Below are 17,696 nucleotides of genomic sequence, written 5' to 3'. Positions count from 1 at the left end.
ATGATTTCCTTATTAGCTTTTCTTCAACTCTTTTTGATTAGTTTGTATTTTTAGATTTATTTAAATTTTACATTATCATAAAATTATAAAATATTTAATTTTTTTTATTATTATTCTTTTTTTATTCTTTTTTTATTTATTTATTTATTTGACAGCTATTATATTAGCTTTTCATCCACTCACAAACCCCAGTTTGAGAAACCCTGATCTTGACACGCCTGGAATCTAATCATCAGAATATCCCTGTGTGTGTGTGTGTGTGTGTGTGTGTGTGTGTGTGTGTCAGGTCTACGTTCACGCTGCATGTGGAAGGTGGTCACAGCAGTGGATCGGAGGAGCTTCTCAAAGACCTTCGATGCCCCTTCTGTCTTTACCACAGCAAACACAAGACCAGCATGATCGACCACATCGTCCTGCACAGAGGTGACACACTCCGCGATTCTGACCATTTCATTATTAGCGTTCCATCAATTTATTTCAATGTTGGTTTTCTTTTGTCTCTCTGTGTTCAGTGGGTCATTTAACTCATTGGCTCAGTGATCATTTATTTATTTTTTCCGTACTTTACTCGCGGCTGAAAACCAATGCTGCCGCTCAGTGTGTGTGTAACCGCACTCACTCCGGCTGACAGTGACGTCACATGCATAACCTCGCTTTTTTTTTTTTTTAAATCAGTTTATTGAACTTTTACAATAATACCAGGATACAGATACAGGAGAATAGTGAAAAAATATTGACCCCCGCCCACCCAAGAGAAAAAATTATTAAATGAAAAGCTCCATGCTGGAAGAGTTGTAATGCATTAAGAATAAAAGGTTTGCGGGACTGATTGTGTGTGTGTCTCAGAGGAGCGCGTGGCGCCGCTGGAGGTCTCGCGCTCGAAGCTGTCCCGTCACCTGGAGGGCCTGGTCTTCCGCTGTCATAAATGCACCTTCACCTGCTCCAGCGAGCAGAACCTGCAGATGCACATCCAGAAGCACGAGGAGCTGAAGCCGTATCAGTGCCAGCTCTGCTACTACGACAGCAAGCTTCTGCACGAGCTGGAGGTCCACCTGCGAGAGGAACACAAGGTGCCTGTTCTGAGATAACATTACTGTGGTGTGAAGCTGTTTATGCTTCTGTGTACTTTCCTTTTGTTGTCTATGTTTATTTCACGACTAAAGTTACGTTTAAAGGTGCAGTAAGCGATTTTTGAGAAATGTTGTTGAAAGGGGATCGGACCGAGCAGCACAACACACTTGTAGCCAATCAGCAGTAGGGGGCGTGTCCACTCGTGATGGGGGAGGAGAGAGAGTGAGCCAATCAGCAGTAGGGGGTGTGTCCACTCGTGTCTGGAAGTAGGCTACTTTGGATTTTGGTCGGTAGAAGGTAAAATTGTGGAGCCGCGAGATAAAGTAGTATGCAAGCTATGTAAGATACAGCTAGCATACCATTCGACCACTAGCAACATGAGGTCACATCTCGAAAATGTGCACCCAAATGATCATGGCATAATGACAATAATTTATTTCTTTTTTTTCCTTTTTTTAATACAAGCACCAAGTATGTAAGTAGCCTTTTTCTTTTTTAATAGCACTTTATTTTTTATGAACTCAGGGTAAAAGTTCTTTGTTGTCACATTTCTCGGAATTCTGTGCCTCATTTTATTTAACATTAAACAGAAAAGTTCCATGTTTACCACAGCACAGCTCGCTCGGAGCTTTCAATGTCGGTTCTATACGGTAAAACTTCAATTAATGTTAATACATTTGTTTCAATCACTGAATGAAGCCTGCTATATTTGGGACAAGAGTCGCGACCTTAAATTGCTTGCACAAAACTCTTGATCAGCACTCAACATGTGCTTATTGTTGTTGTTCATTTAAACCGTTAAGCGCAGAGAGAGCGAGTTGGAGTGAGCGAGAGTGAGGTCTGCGGTCTTGGCCATTAGTTTATTTACTTGGTTTTGTGTTGGTAATACATTGTCAAATATGTTTAAACTTAAATTAACTACCTATACAAGTAGTTATGTCTCTTTGTATTAATTTGTCCTGTTATTGACGTAATGCGCGTCATTGACAAAATGCGCAAACAGATGTTCGAATAGTTCGAATATTCGTGTGTTTTTTTGAGGGAATATTCGAACGTCATTTTTGAGCAATTTTGACAGCCCTAGTGTCCACTCATGATGGGGGAGGAGAGAGAGTGATCCAGTCAGCAGTAGGGGGCGTGTCCACTCATGATGGGGGAGGAGAGAGAGTGATCCAGTCAGCAGTAGGCGGCGTGTCCAATCATGATGGGGGAGGAGAGAGAGTGATCCAGTCAGCAGTAGGGGGCGTGTCCACTCATGATGGGGGAGGAGAGAGAGTGATCCAGTCAGCAGTAGGGGGCGTGTCCACTCATGATGGGGGAGGAGAGAGAGTGATCCAGTCAGCAGTAGGGGGCGTGTCCAATCATGATGGGGGAGGAGAGAGAGTGATCCAGTCAGCAGTAGGGGGCGTGTCCACTCATGATGGGGGAGGAGAGAGAGTGATCCAGTCAGCAGTAGGGGGCGTGTCCACTCGTGATGGGGGAGGAGAGAGAGTGATCCAGTCAGCAGTAGGGGGCGTGTCCAATCATGATGGGGGAGGAGAGAGAGTGATCCAGTCAGCAGTAGGGGGCGTGTCCAATCATGATGGGGGAGGAGAGAGAGTGATCCAGTCAGCAGTAGGGGGCGTGTCCACTCATGATGGGGGAGGAGAGAGAGTGATCCAGTCAGCAGTAGGGGGCGTGTCCACTCATGATGGGGGAGGAGAGAGAGTGATCCAGTCAGCAGTAGGGGGCGTGTCCACTCGTGATGGGGGAGGAGCGAGAGTGAGCCAATCAGCAGTAGGGGGTGTGTCCACTCGTGATGGGGGAGGAGAGAGAGTGATCCAATCAGCAGTAGGGGGCGTGTCCACTCATGATGGGGGAGGAGAGAGAGTGATCCAGTCAGCAGTAGGGGGCGTGTCCAATCATGATGGGGGAGGAGAGAGAGTGATCCAGTCAGCAGTAGGGGGCGTGTCCACTCGTGATGGGGGAGGAGAGAGAGTGATCCAGTCAGCAGTAGGGGGCGTGTCCACTCGTGATGGGGGAGGAGAGAGAGTGAGCCAATCAGCAGTAGGGGGTGTGTCCACTCGTGATGGGGGAGGAGAGAGAGTGATCCAATCAGCAGTAGGGGGCGTGTCCACTCATGATGGGGGAGGAGAGAGAGTGATCCAGTCAGCAGTAGGGGGCGTGTCCAATCATGATGGGGGAGGAGAGAGAGTGATCCAGTCAGCAGTAGGGGGCGTGTCCAATCATGATGGGGGAGGAGAGAGAGTGATCCAGTCAGCAGTAGGGGGCGTGTCCACTCGTGATGGGGAGGAGAGAGAGTGAGCCAATCAGCAGTAGGGGGCGTGTCCACTCGTGATGGGGGAGGAGAGAGAGTGAGCCAATCAGCAGTAGGGGGCGTGCCCACTCGTGATGGGGGAGGAGAGAGAGTGATCCAGTCTGCAGTAGGGGGCGTGTCCAATCATGATGGGGGAGGAGAGAGAGTGATCCAGTCAGCAGTAGGGGGCGTGTCCAATCATGATGGGGGAGGAGAGAGAGTGATCCAGTCAGCAGTAGGGGGCGTGTCCACTCGTGATGGGGAGGAGAGAGAGTGAGCCAATCAGCAGTAGGGGGCGTGTCCACTCGTGATGGGGGAGGAGAGAGAGTGAGCCAATCAGCAGTAGGGGGCGTGTCCACTCGTGATGGGGGAGGAGAGAGAGTGATCCAGTCTGCAGTAGGGGGCGTGTCCACTCGTGATGGGGGAGGAGAGAGAGTGATCCAGTCAGCAGTAGGGGGCGTGTCCACTCATGATGGGGGAGGAGAGAGAGATAAGCCCTATTGGGAAGGGACTAGTGTAACATGGAGAGGTGAGGTAAAGTAATAATTACCAGAGCTTCTCTGTGATTTTAGTCCTGTGTGAATCTGCATCTCAGTGATCATCACGGACAATGTCAGTAAATATTACAGCGACTTTTACCTTTAGTAAAAAGGTCTGGAAAAATGACCTCAGGTAATACTAATCCCGTGCGAATAGACCCGCTGTAAATATGTATGTAAATATTTTGTCATTTCCTGTTTAAAAGTAGTTTCTGCTCCATACGTGAGTAACATTGGTTTGAGTATGTGCTTCTGGTGGCTAACAGTGAACTCTTGCTTGTATTTACTCTTGTGTACTGTATGTTCATCTTTTGTTCTTCCTTGTCGTTCGTTCATCATCTTTGCTTTATTTCCGCGAAGGTTTAGTTTGCTTCGCTTCTGCTATGATAAAGAGACATCCACCCTTGCATTGTGTGTTTGTGCATGTGGGGAGCGGAGCACTGAAGGGAGGGGTGTGAAATATCAACAGTGTTCAGCAATGATTCTCAGAAGTCACTTACTGCACCTTTAATGATTTCCCAGAAGTCCCAGACAGCAGCATAGTGTCGGCCCCCATCCGGCTCGCACGACTGTGTTTCGTCTGACGCTCTGAGACGCACTCGTTTATGATGGAGGGAAAAACAGCCCGATTGCAGAAACTCACAGTTTATTACTGAAATTGCGCACCGATTTCCCAGGAAGTGATGATTTTGTTCTCTTGAACACATGGGATGGAAACACTGCTTTATTCACAAGTGTTTTATACCATATTCCAATTGATCCGCAGGTGATCCGTAACTTTGAGCTGGTGGGGCGGGTGAACCTGGACCAGCTGGAGCTGATGAAGGACAAGATGAAGGACACGAACAGCAGCGAGGAAGAGGAGAGAGAAGAAGAGGAGGCAGATGAAGAGGAAGAGGAGGAAGAGGAGATGATGGATGAGGAAGAGGAGGAGAAGCTTCCGGATGAGACGGAGGACACAGGTAACAGTTCAGCAGAGTCACTCATTCTGGGTAAAGATAACGTGTAGGTCATGTAGGTCACGTTAGTCAAGCTCGCCTCAGTGACTCTCAGCTGATACACGTCTACCTAGAGGAATACGACACCTATCACTGTATACATATATAATCTCCTTCAGTATTATCAGGAGCAGATTACCCTCCTCCCTCCCCAGCTCCACCTGTCTCCAGTCAGGAGTCCCCTCGAATCAGACTAAATTCTCCAATCATGTTGTACATTAAAATATTGACATTAATGATATCTGCAATGCATTCATGTTGGTTGTGTTCTGGTTACCCTAAGGAGGGTTATTGCTGCTCTTATCCATGCTAGGCTTCCTAGAACCCGACCGCCAATCCAAACTCTATGCTAACTGTCAATCGTATTTGATGATAGTGGTGCTGACAGAGTTACTAAACAGGGCAAATTAGTGTGAGAGCTGACGACTCGCAAATTAAAAGATCACATACGCAGTCAGATCATTTGCATAATGACCAGGTACACCAGTACATTGACGAGCGCAAACCTTAGTACATCAGCTTGCGTGTTTCATTGTAATACTCTCCTCCCATAAATGCATATGCAATAAGATCAGCCGCAAATAATAACTGTGTTCACGCCTTTTCTGTGCTCATTTTTCACTGCGTGTCTTTAGTAAATCCTGACAGTCGTTTTTTAACACCAGAAGAGTGTTTGTGCTGGAGCTGTTAGTAGATCTGACTCTTAGTCTCCTACAAAACGTTGCTGAATAGAATTGTTTTCTCACTTTTCGTGACTTTGGGTTTGAGATTGAAATCTACCGATGCGAATAGATAAAGTGAGATAAAGTGAACTCTTGAGTGTTTTCTATCCACTAGTCTGCCAAGCTTTGGAGGCAAGATAGAGCTCAAATCTGAACAAAACAATGGTTTTATCTGTAGTGTCTCACATTTTTACACAGGCGACGTAAATGTACGAAACAATCGCTCCCGAAACAATAGAGCTAATCACACTGGCTGCGATCAATCACAGGTTTTTCTTCAACCAATGTTGATGTTTTTCGCCATCGCCCCGTTATGAAACAGCCCGTCCAGTTAGAGTTGAGCTTTGAGAAGAGAAAGAGTGTTGAGCTCATGTTATCACTGGTGTCTGAGAACAGATATGTGAAATGAGTGTTTCATTTGATTGATAAAACAACCTTTCCACACAAACTCAACGCTGCAACCCGTCTGATATGTGAGATCTCTGATTGTATTCCTTGAAAATCAAAAAAGTCGTGCTTAAAGTCCTGGAATTTCATTTTACAGTGTCTGTACGAACCCTGGGATAAGGAGAAATATCTACTGAATGAAATATCTATATATTACCTGAGCTAAAGCATTCCTGTAAATCCCGATGCCGATGTCATGTGTTGGATTCCCGGGGAACGCAGTGTTCTTTAGATAGAAGCGTCTGTCTAATGCATGGATGTAAATGTGAAATGTCACTAAATTGGTTGTTGAAAGAAAGCTCCTGAAGACATGTTGAATGTTTAAGCAGCTTTTTTCTCGTTCGCTCAGTGAATATTGTGTTAAAGTTGTGTTGGTGTTTCAGGTGCTCCGGAGTCTCCTGTCAAACGCTATCCGTGTGAGTTCTGCGGACGCACGTTCACGCTGAGCATTGAATGGGAACGACACGTCCTTCGACACGGCATGTGAGTCTCACGATTCAAATCTAATCAAGAGCCTGTCATTACTTACTCGCCCTCGTGTCGTTCCACACCCGTGAATCGTCAAAACTGTGCCTCCGTTGAAACTCGCTTCACAACATTTATGAAGAGATGGTCAAATAACTCCGTATGAATGAAGCGGTTTAATCCAGGGTTTCTGAAGAGACACGGTTTCTTTATATGATGAACAGACTGAATTTAGGCTCTTATTCGCATATAAATCATAAACAGAAGATCGTTTCACACGCGAGCATAAACCTCATTGGTTCTTGAGCTTCTGTTTGACCAAATTTAAGTCAAGTCAAGTCAAGTCAAGTTTATTTGTATAGCGCTTTTCACAATACAGATTGTATCAAAGCAGCTTCACAGTATTAAATTTAAATAATACAACAAAGTTTGTTTCAAGAGGAATTTATTGATTGATAAAATTAAATTAAATATCCCCAACTGAGCAAGCCAAAGGCAACAGTGGAAATGGATTTCTTTTACAATCTTGGGTGTAGAGTTGGGAATCAAAAATCAATCCCAATTCTGGAATCGGATACTTGTTATAAAATGTTAATGTGTTTGGATGTTTGGAACGACATGAGGGCGAGTAATTAATGACAGGATTTTAGTTGTCGGGTGAATTAACCCTTTAACTCTTATAAAATGTGCCACAGTAAAGCTGAACACACGTCTGATGTTTTCAGGACTGTTAACGACAGCAAGAAAGAAGACAGTCCTGTTCCCTCATCAGCTCTGCCTCTGATTGGTCCAGCAGCTGTGACTGACAGGGGGATCGACCAATCCACCGACACTGTGGACGCTGCAGGGGCGGATCAATCTGACCAATCCAAGAGTCCGATTCAGAACCAGGAAGACGACAAGACGCTGGAGACCAAAAACAACGACCCTTAGGAGCGAGAGGAAAGCTGTAGTGCGACGCGTCGTTCGGCTTTAGACGCGGTGAAGAATGTCGTACGTTTGTCTGTCTGTTTATCTTTTGTTTTGGCTGCTTGTTTTTTGGTTGAAAAAAAAGCTAGATTTGGAGTATCGGTAGATGTTTGTTCAGTTGCTGAATCTTACACTGAATTTTACAAAGTGTGACTTGGTCCCTCAGGACAGATGTTGATATATTGGTAACCAATAGTGAATGAAACCGCGAAGTCGATATTCCGATCGAATCCCGAGTCAGTCCGTTGAGATTTTCCACGTTCAAAAGCCCTTCTCCCATGTTCCTTTCAATGCACTTTCCCACTGGTTTATGAAAGATAACAGCGTACGATAAGAATCGAATGTCTTCCGCCGCGGTGAACGCACACACACACACTGATAGTCTTCAAGACGGTGTGTCGCGCGTCACGTTCGTCACAGACGAGAACGCAGAGGCGAATACATACGAAACGCGGGAAGGGTTTCGGATTCGGTCGGAACGCCGACACGCGGTTTCAGTTTTTTTTACATTTTAGCCTTGTGTTAATCTTCCCGTAGCCGAATTCCTTGAGGAATAGTTGTTTATCTAGATAATCTTGATTCTTTTAGACATGATTTTAGAGTATCAACACTTGCCCCTCCCAAAAAAAACAAAAACCTTGAAGATTTCGACCTCTTCCCGGCTCACTTCCACTTCACTTTAATAACTATTTAAACGAGACGTGTTGAACATCGATGGATGAAAGAATCCCGTGTTTCTGCCGATTTTCCTCCCGTACGGATGTTTAAAGGAATATTCTGGGTTCAGAACAAGCAAGAGTTTTTACACTGGAACGAAGATGCGAGATTCCGTGTTTTACCGCACCGCAAACATGATCCCGTCACTTCCGGCTCGTGAACTCGGATCGTTCCTTTAAAAGAGGGATTTCTCCAGTTTATCCGGAAGCTTTTCCCCCCAGTAAGGCTGAGATTGTACGTGATGGAAGTTGCTGCTCGAAAACCCCAAAGCCTTATACGTTAGACGCTTCTGGATCCACGAGCGCATCGGTCATCGGTCAAACAGAACCTCTCCTCGGTACCAAAAGCGTCGCTTCCCAAAGTCCCAAAGCAAGATATGATTGTCTTTCCCGAGCAATGACTGGACATTGCTGAGGGCCAAACCCAGCTGCCTTCTGGGTAATCTGCATGCCGTTTTGCAGCCGTGTATAAACTCCAAGCTAAGTGTTTGAAACTGAACGGGGTCTGTTCCTTTAAGTGTTGTTCTGATATTTAACTTAACAAAAAAAAAAAAACAAAAAAAGAAAAAAAGAGAGAGAGAAGAAAAATACAAATCAATAGATGACGTCTCTTTCCGTTTTTAGCTCTCCACTGTTCAAAGCTGTTGTACATGTTCTGGTTAAGAAAAAAAACAACTTTTGTACCCTTAAAAGCCCTTCATAAGGAGTAGCCCAGCCTTTCTAAAAGACGCCCGTGTAGAAAACCATCAGAAATAAGCTTTTACGACTCTTGTGACACACTGGATATCTGTATATATATATGCTTTAGTTCTCCTGGTTTCCCTTTAACTCTCGGCGCCATAGTTGACCTTAGATCTCCTTCTTCTGTGAAACTCCTGATGATTTCTGATGGTGGGTTGTGATGTCTTCTAGACTGGTTGTTTACAGTTTTATTCCTTTGATTTCTCTATATTCTGTAAATATTGTAATTCATTGTCTTTTTTTAACTTGGTAATAAAGTTATCAGATAACCTAAAGGCACGCGCTTCCGGTGTTTTCTGTGTAGGACTCGCTCTCACGGCTCTCATTTATGATGATTTATTTGTGGTCAAACATGTCAAGATCATGTGAAACGATTTTCCATATTCTTATATTGTTTAACAATAAGCACTGTGAACTAACATGAACATTTATATTAACTGACATTAACAGGTTAATAAATGCTGTTAGTTAATAATGTAAAAAATTAAACCACCCTGTAAAGTTTTACCGAATTATTTTATTACAATTATAATTTGAAATCATTTTGTTCATTAAATCAAACACACAGAAAGCAGTTTAGATAAGAAAACCATAAAACATGTTGTATTTATGATTCCAATTCATGATATTTTGGAGAAAACCCCCCCTGAAAATGTGTTTTTGAACATTTTGATAATGGGATAATGTATTTATATTTACATTACATCCAGTTATTTGAATGTTTTAAAACATTATGGGAACGTTACTTTAAAATTTTCTCTTTAACGTTTAAAAATGTTAGACAAACGTCCATTTCAGAAAGAAAAAAACGTTCCATGAAAGATGTATAAACAATGTTTTTGTTTGAACGTTTTGAGGACATTATAAAAGCCCAGATAACTTTCATCACGTTCTATTAACGTTACTTGAAGAACGTTTCCATATTCTTATATTGTTTTGACACATTTATTTACTTTTTGTTTTACAATAAACACTGTGAACTAACACGAACATTTATATTAACTGACATTAACAAAGGTTAATAAATGCTGTAAAATATATTGCTCGTTAGTTAATAATGTAATGTAATGTAATGTAAATAATTTTACCACCTTGTAAAATTTTACCAAATTATTTTATTACAATTATTATTTAAAATCATTTTCTTCATTAAATCAAACACGCAGGTTTTTTGGGGGGGGGGGGGGGGGGGGGGTATTAGATAAGAAAACCATAAAACGTGTTGTATTTATGATTCCAATTCATGATATTTTGAAGAAAAACTCCTGAAAATTTGTTTTTTGAACATTTTGATTAAACAAAAAAATTTAAGGAAAATGTATTTATTTGAATTTTTTTTTTTTTTTTTTTTTTATTATTTGAATGTTTTAAAACTTTTTTTTCTAAAATTTTCTTCAAACATTTTGGGAATGTTACTTTTAAATTTTCTCTTTAACGTTTAAAAACGTTTCAGAAAAAAATAAAAAAAAGTTCCATGAACGATGTATAAATAATGTGGGTTTTTTTAACGTTTTGAGAACATTATAAAAGCCCAGATAACTTTAAACGAACGTTCTATTAACGTTACTTGAAGAACGTTTGTTCATAGCATTGAGAACATTGACAAACTCCCTTTTTTACTAGATTTGTTTTATTAACTCAAAAACAAACCAACACGAATAGATTGACTGTACACGCCTGAGAACTGAGGCACACGCATTTAAAACCAGACTTTAGAAGCATTTCTCTCAGAACAGGGAATACGTTTACTCAAAACTCACTGATTTAAGGACATATTTCCTACATTTGACATTCCTCTTTATCTCGGAAACCCCCGTGGAGTGTCAGTGTTATCATAATGTTATTATAACGCGTCTCGAGGAGAGAAATAAACGGACAAAGTGTCATGAGGTGTTGAAAACAGTGTTGAAATACAATGCAAGTTTGGTGTTTCCTGGTTCCAGTGTTATGAGGTCAGAGGAAAACCCGGATAAATCCCACAGACACGTGATCTGCAGAACGCCAGGAGCTGATCCGGAGTCAGTGTTTCTGACTGAACGGTTCTTCAGGGTCGAGGAGGACAAACCCTGCAGGATCAGTGTGACGTGGATGACAAGCGTTCAGAGGATGATGAAACTCCCTGATAAAGCTTTGACCTTCAAGGCATCAATACAGGAGCTGTTAGTGGATATTGTCCAAATCAGACCTTCTTGTAAAGTGTTATTATATTATTATATTACAGTTATTATTTGAAATCATTTTGTTCATCAGATCAAACACGCAGAAAGCCATTTTGTTTTTGTGTGATAAGAAAACCATAATACATGTATACAGTATATGATGATTTGATTCCAATTCATAGGCTATGTATTCATATAATCATATAAAATATCATATATGATTCCAATTCATGAATTTTTTTAAGAAAAACCTCTTAAAATATGTTTTTTGATTAAAAAAAATGGAGGGAAAATGTACTTGCATATTATACATGCCCTTGACAGACGCTCTTATTCAAATCATCTTTACAAAAATATGTACAACATTAAGTTATGAAAACGTTATTTCTAAATGTTCTCTGAATGTTCAGGAATTTTGAATGTTTTAACAAGTTCTCGGAATGGAACATTGTATCATTCTTCAAACATTATGGGAATGTTACTTTTGAATGTAACGCTCTAAAACAGTCACGTTTAAAAAACACCAGACGAACGTCCAACTGAAACATTTCAGAAGAAACACTTCATGATCGATGGACAAATAATGCTTTTGTACTAACCTTTTCATAACATTATTAAAGACCAGGCAATCAAAGAACGTTACTGGAAGAATGTTTCATTTTCATTGGGTATTTGTCTATTGATATTGTATATTTGTGTATGAAATGCACACACACACACACACAGTCTCACTGCCGTTCGATGATAAAGAAATCCCGTCTGAAACCCAGAGACGAGGAGATTCCAGAGCTGCTTTTATTTCACAGATATAACATCATCTTTTAAAAATATCTGCTAGACATGAGGGATCAGCGGATCAGAACATCAGACGAGTGTTTCGGTGGAAGGAAGGAAACCCTGGAGACCCTTTAAACAACCAAAGAAGAGTCTGATGAGAACCACACGTTTCTCAGGAACACTCCCGTCCTTCACTTCAGTGCTGGAGATTAAAACACATGTTCATGTCAGGATCAAACCAGTGCAACGGCCGGGTCAATGCGTTTACCTTTATGTGTTTCAGTTATTCATTCTGCTGAATGAATTTTTATGAACAAACATTATTCCCGTAACGTTGATAGAGTGCATTAGTGCCCGGCCACTTTTTCAGATGCGTTGGTTCCTTGGTTTCCCATTAATTTCTCCCATAGGGATTTTTTTAAGGCTTCATTAAAGATTCATTCTGCTGAATGAAATAAAAAAAGTTAATTTTCTTTAATAGTTCATTTTAAGTGTTTGTTGTGTTTCTGTCAAGAATGCTTATACAATGTTCAGGATAAGAGTCATTCTGTACTGTAATGGCAAAGAAAAGGGATTCAGTCAAACTATAGTCTCACATAGTCAAATCTATACAGTCTATAGTCTCAGATATACTTTATAATCAAACTATAGTCTCACATAGTCAGATCTATACAGTCTATAGTCTCAGATATACTTTACAATCAAACTATAGTCTCACATAGTCAGATCTATACAGTCTATAGTCTCAGATATACTTTACAATCAAACTATAGTCTCACATAGTCAGATCTATACAGTCTATAGTCTCAGATATACTTTACAATCAAACTATAGTCTCACATACTCAGATCTATACAGTCTATAGTCTCAGATATACTTTACAATCAAACTATAGTCTCACATACTCAGATCTATACAGTCTATAGTCTCAGATATACTTTACAATCAAACTATAGTCTCACATACTCAGATCTATACAGTCTATAGTCTCAGATATACTTTATAATCAAACTATAGTCTCACATACTCAGATCTATACAGTCTATAGTCTCAGATATACTTTACAATCAAACTATAGTCTCACATACTCAGATCTATACAGTCTATAGTCTCAGATATACTTTATAATCAAACTATAGTCTCACATAGTCAGATCTATAGTCTATAGTCTCAGATATACTTTATAATCAAACTATAGTCTCACATAGTCAGATCTATACAGTCTATAGTCTCAGATATACTTTATAATCAAACTATAGTCTCACATACTCAGATCTATACAGTCTATAGTCTCAGATATACTTTATAATCAAACTATAGTCTCACATAGTCAGATCTATACAGTCTATAGTCTCAGATATACTTTATAATCAAACTATAGTCTCACACACTCAGATCTATACAGTCTATAGTCTCAGATATACTTTATAATCAAACTATAGTCTCACATAGTCAGATCTATAGTCTATAGTCTCAGATATACTTTATAATCAAACTATAGTCTCACATACTCAGATCTATACAGTCTATAGTCTCAGATATACTTTACAATCAAACTATAGTCTCACATACTCAGATCTATACAGTCTATAGTCTCAGATATACTTTATAATCAAACTATAGTCTCACATAGTCAGATCTATACAGTCTATAGTCTCAGATATACTTTACAATCAAACTATAGTCTCACATAGTCAGATCTATACAGTCTATAGTCTCAGATATACTTTATAATCAAACTATAGTCTCACATACTCAGATCTATACAGTCTATAGTCTCAGATATACTTTACAATCAAACTATAGTCTCACATAGTCAGATCTATACAGTCTATAGTCTCAGATATACTTTGTAATCAAACTATAGTCTCACATAGTCAGATCTATACAGTCTATAGTCTCAGATATACTTTACAATCAAACTATAGTCTCACATAGTCAGATCTATACAGTCTATAGTCTCAGATATACTTTATAATCAAACTATAGTCTCACATATTCAGATCTATACAGTCTATAGTCTCAGATATACTTTATAATCAAACTATAGTCTCACATAGTCAGATCTATAGTCTATAGTCTCAGATATACTTTATAATCAAACTATAGTCTCACATACTCAGATCTATACAGTCTATAGTCTCAGATATACTTTACAACCAAACTATAGTCTCACATAGTCAGATCTATACAGTCTATAGTCTCAGATATACTTTACAATCAAACTATAGTCTCACATAGTCAGATCTATACAGCCTTAGTCTCAGATATACTTTACAATCAAACTATAGTCTCACATAATCAGATCTATACAGTCTATAGTCTCAGATATACTTTATAATCAAACTATAGTCTCACATACTCAGATCGATACAGTCTATAGTCTCAGATATACTTTATAATCAAACTATAGTCTCACATACTCAGATCTATACAGTCTATAGTCTCAGATATACTTTACAATCAAACTATAGTCTCACATAGTCAGATCTATACAGTCTATAGTCTCAGATATACTTTATAATCAAACTATAGTCTCACATAGTCAGATCTATACAGTCTATAGTCTCAGATATACTTTATAATCAAACTATAGTCTCACATAGTCAGATCTATACAGTCTATAGTCTCAGATATACTTTATAATCAAACTATAGTCTCACATAGTCAGATCTATACAGTCTATAGTCTCAGATATACTTTGTAATCAAACTATAGTCTCACATACTCAGATCTATACAGTCTATAGTCTCAGATATACTTTATAATCAAACTATCATAACAGTGTGATTTAATGAGCTCATCTGTTGACATGATGCCAGCGAGTCTCAGATCTGCTGCAAACATCCACATCTCTATGATCAGATGCTCTGTTTCTCAGTTTGTGTTATTGAGAGGAAAGGGCAGCACATATTTACATATTTACATATTCATTTAGACGTCAAGTCAAGTCACCTTTATTTATACAGCGATTTTTACAACACAGATCGTTTCAAAGCAACTTTACAGAGATAACAGGAAAATAATGCAGTAAAGTTTACTAACTAACTAACTAACGTCGCTCTCGGCAGTGTGGGGATATTAGTTAACAGTATATCGCTGTAAAGGGTTTTCAACTTCTTTTTACTTCTAAGTGACGAATGAAAAAGAACTTTGCCGTATTTCGGTGCATTGAATCACGTTCATCATGAGCAATAAGTTGCAGTTCATTAAACGGCCACCGGTGTCGCTCATTACCAGAGTTACATTTATAAACATTAGAGAAACGTGTGAGAATGTTCCTCAGCGGGATTCACCATATAGACCCTAATAACAGATTAAAACGATTCTGTGGTGAAGTAAATGATACAGAAAAAACGAATGTAATTTCTACATGACAAAGTAACTTCAGGCAAGAATAAAAAAAAAAGAAGTAAATTTTATATTAGTACTCAATTCAAGCGTGTAGAAATTAAAGCGTTAAATATCAACAATATAAAATTAAGTAAAACCTACTCACCTTTTCTGATACTGGTGTTCCCATCATGCACTGGGGCATGAATAATTAATAAAGTTGATTTTTCACTGTTTTCCAGCCATATTTCCAGCGTTTTATCACTGCTTTTATTGTAAGGTTTGGTAACTTGCGTTTTTGTGACATCTGGATTCATTTTCTACTAAACGATCTTTCAAATGTTACCTTTTATTATGTAGATGTGGAGTCTAATGACATCTATTCACATTTCTGAGTTAAGCATGTTTAAATGCACAGTTTAATTCAATGTTTGAGTAAAAAGTTAATTTTGTTGAATTTACTTAACTTAATTAACTCTATATTGCAAATTAAATAATGTATAATTAAGTAATATTTAGCTCACTTAATTACTTCATGAATGTTAAGTTCAATAAATTTTTCTTGAAAATAACAGGTTAGTTGTATAGGAGTTGCAGTGAAATTTACTTAAAATGTGTTAGTGCAAATTGTTACGAGGATTTTATCAAATTATTTTTTTCAGTGACTAAATCACCGCATATGATCAATATCATCCTTTACTCTCCGTCATGTCCTCTCTTTCTTCTGCGAAACACAAAAGTAGATGTTTTACATGCTCGTGTCGTGTCAGTGATTTTGAGTTTGACAGAAGATAATGCACACATACATGAGGGCGAATACACGGTGCAGGATTTCCTCGTTCGCTTGAACTGTGTCTCGAAATGAAGTGTGTAAACCCTGGTCACGTCTTTCAGGGCTAAATCTTTCATATATTTTATTAAAACCTGTGACAAATCTCCCTGTTGTATAATTCATCGTTCTCGGACTCTGTGGACTTCCTGCAAACTTCGCATCTCATGCATTAGTATCAGTCTACTGAATGACATTTCAAACGGCATTAACAATCATTTATGCAATGCATATTAATGATTAATCTAAACTACAATTAAGTGTCATGCCAGCAAACCGGGAACGTTCTCAGAACATTCTAGAAAGGTTCTCTTAAAGTTATGAACACGTTTCTCCGGTAGTTTTTTTTAGGAGTTGAAAAACTACCGGAAAACATTCATTTCTCCCATAGGGATTAAAAAATAATGCTTTGTTAAAGCATTATAAGCAATAAAACAAACCAATAAGCTACAACCAAAATAACAACAACATTGCAAACATTAGGCTAAGTAGAAGAAAGAAAAAAACCAATTCGGAAATCGGACAAAAATACTAAATTGTGAACTTATCAGCTTTAATGAGGGAAAGAACTACAATCCCACGATGCATTGCGAACAGCATAGGCCTAATTAAATTAAAAAAGATGGATAAATGTAAAACTACTCATTTAAAAATGTTGATTTTATATCTATATCTATATATCTATATACATATCTAAACAATACATTTTAAGTTTATTGCAAAATATGCATATTGAAATATTTAAGTATTTTGAGAGCCTTCATGGTTAGTGGGCGGAGCTAACAAGCTCTTATGGTGCATTTACTCACAGCGACTCTCTGATTGGTGGAATTTGCAGCACAGCATCATGGGTAATGTAGTTTTTCACCACAAATTTGGCTTATAAACACTATTATTTAAAAAACTGAGTTGAAACAATGCGAAGCAGAAGCAAATACCATCGATTAACAGCCTCGTAGCTCACAGTAGGACCGACTTTAAAGGTTTATAAGTTATTGTTAAAAATCAGTGTTTCTATGGAGAAAATGAATGGAGTGTATATTTCCTTTATAGATATTACGTGATTATTGACTGTACAGGATTATTCGTATTCCTGCCTGATTCCCAGAGTCTCTTGGCAGTTTGAGTCTCAGGTTGAGTCACTCAGTGACGTAAACGTGTGTTCGAGGCCCCTGGTGTTTGTGCATCTGTTGCGTTTCCACTCTTTCCATTCGCTCGAGGAGGTGCGGCAGTGGAAGCTTTGAAAACATGCAAAACATCGACTGATCATGCCAATCCCTGTAGAGTTGGGATGTCAGGTTAGGGTAAAACCTGCAGAAAATAAAAAATGAATAAATCAATCAAATTAATACATGTGGGAATAAATAAATCTAAACATAAATGAATGCATAAATAAATTAAATGAAAATAATAAAAATACATAAAAAAATAAAAGCAAAAAATAATAAATTAGAGGGAAAATAATACAAAAATGTATTTGATAAAATAAATCATATTTGTTTTATCAAGGAGTTTATTGCTTTATTTATTTTTTTATTATCACATTTATTTATCTATTTATTAATTTATCTATTTATTTATTCATTTTTAATTTCTGCAGGTTTGGTCATCATAATGAGATCCTGATAACGTTT

General features: G+C 38.8%; 1 protein-coding gene across 6 annotated transcripts in view; it reads left to right on the top strand.

Moving 5' to 3' along the window:
* Positions 1-9,239, top strand: part of znf462 (zinc finger protein 462) — a 56,837-nt gene extending 47,598 nt beyond the window's left edge. For 5 of the 6 annotated variants that reach the window (XM_082140109.1, XM_082140108.1, XM_082140105.1 and 2 more), the window contains exons 9-13: positions 287-423; positions 847-1,070; positions 4,673-4,868; positions 6,457-6,556; positions 7,264-9,239. In XM_082140109.1, coding sequence (XP_081996235.1) covers positions 287-423; positions 847-1,070; positions 4,673-4,868; positions 6,457-6,556; positions 7,264-7,471 — 865 coding nt within the window. In that variant the 3' untranslated portion in view covers positions 7,472-9,239. The other variant, XM_082140110.1, reaches the window with a different exon arrangement.
* Positions 9,240-17,696: the final 8,457 nt, after the last annotated feature.

Source organism: Leuciscus leuciscus (assembly GCF_965113295.1).
Source record: "Leuciscus leuciscus genome assembly, chromosome: 16".
Lineage (NCBI taxonomy): Eukaryota > Metazoa > Chordata > Actinopteri > Cypriniformes > Leuciscidae > Leuciscus > Leuciscus leuciscus.
Note: the sequence above shows the minus strand (reverse complement) of the source record. Positions and strands in the feature narration are given on the sequence as shown.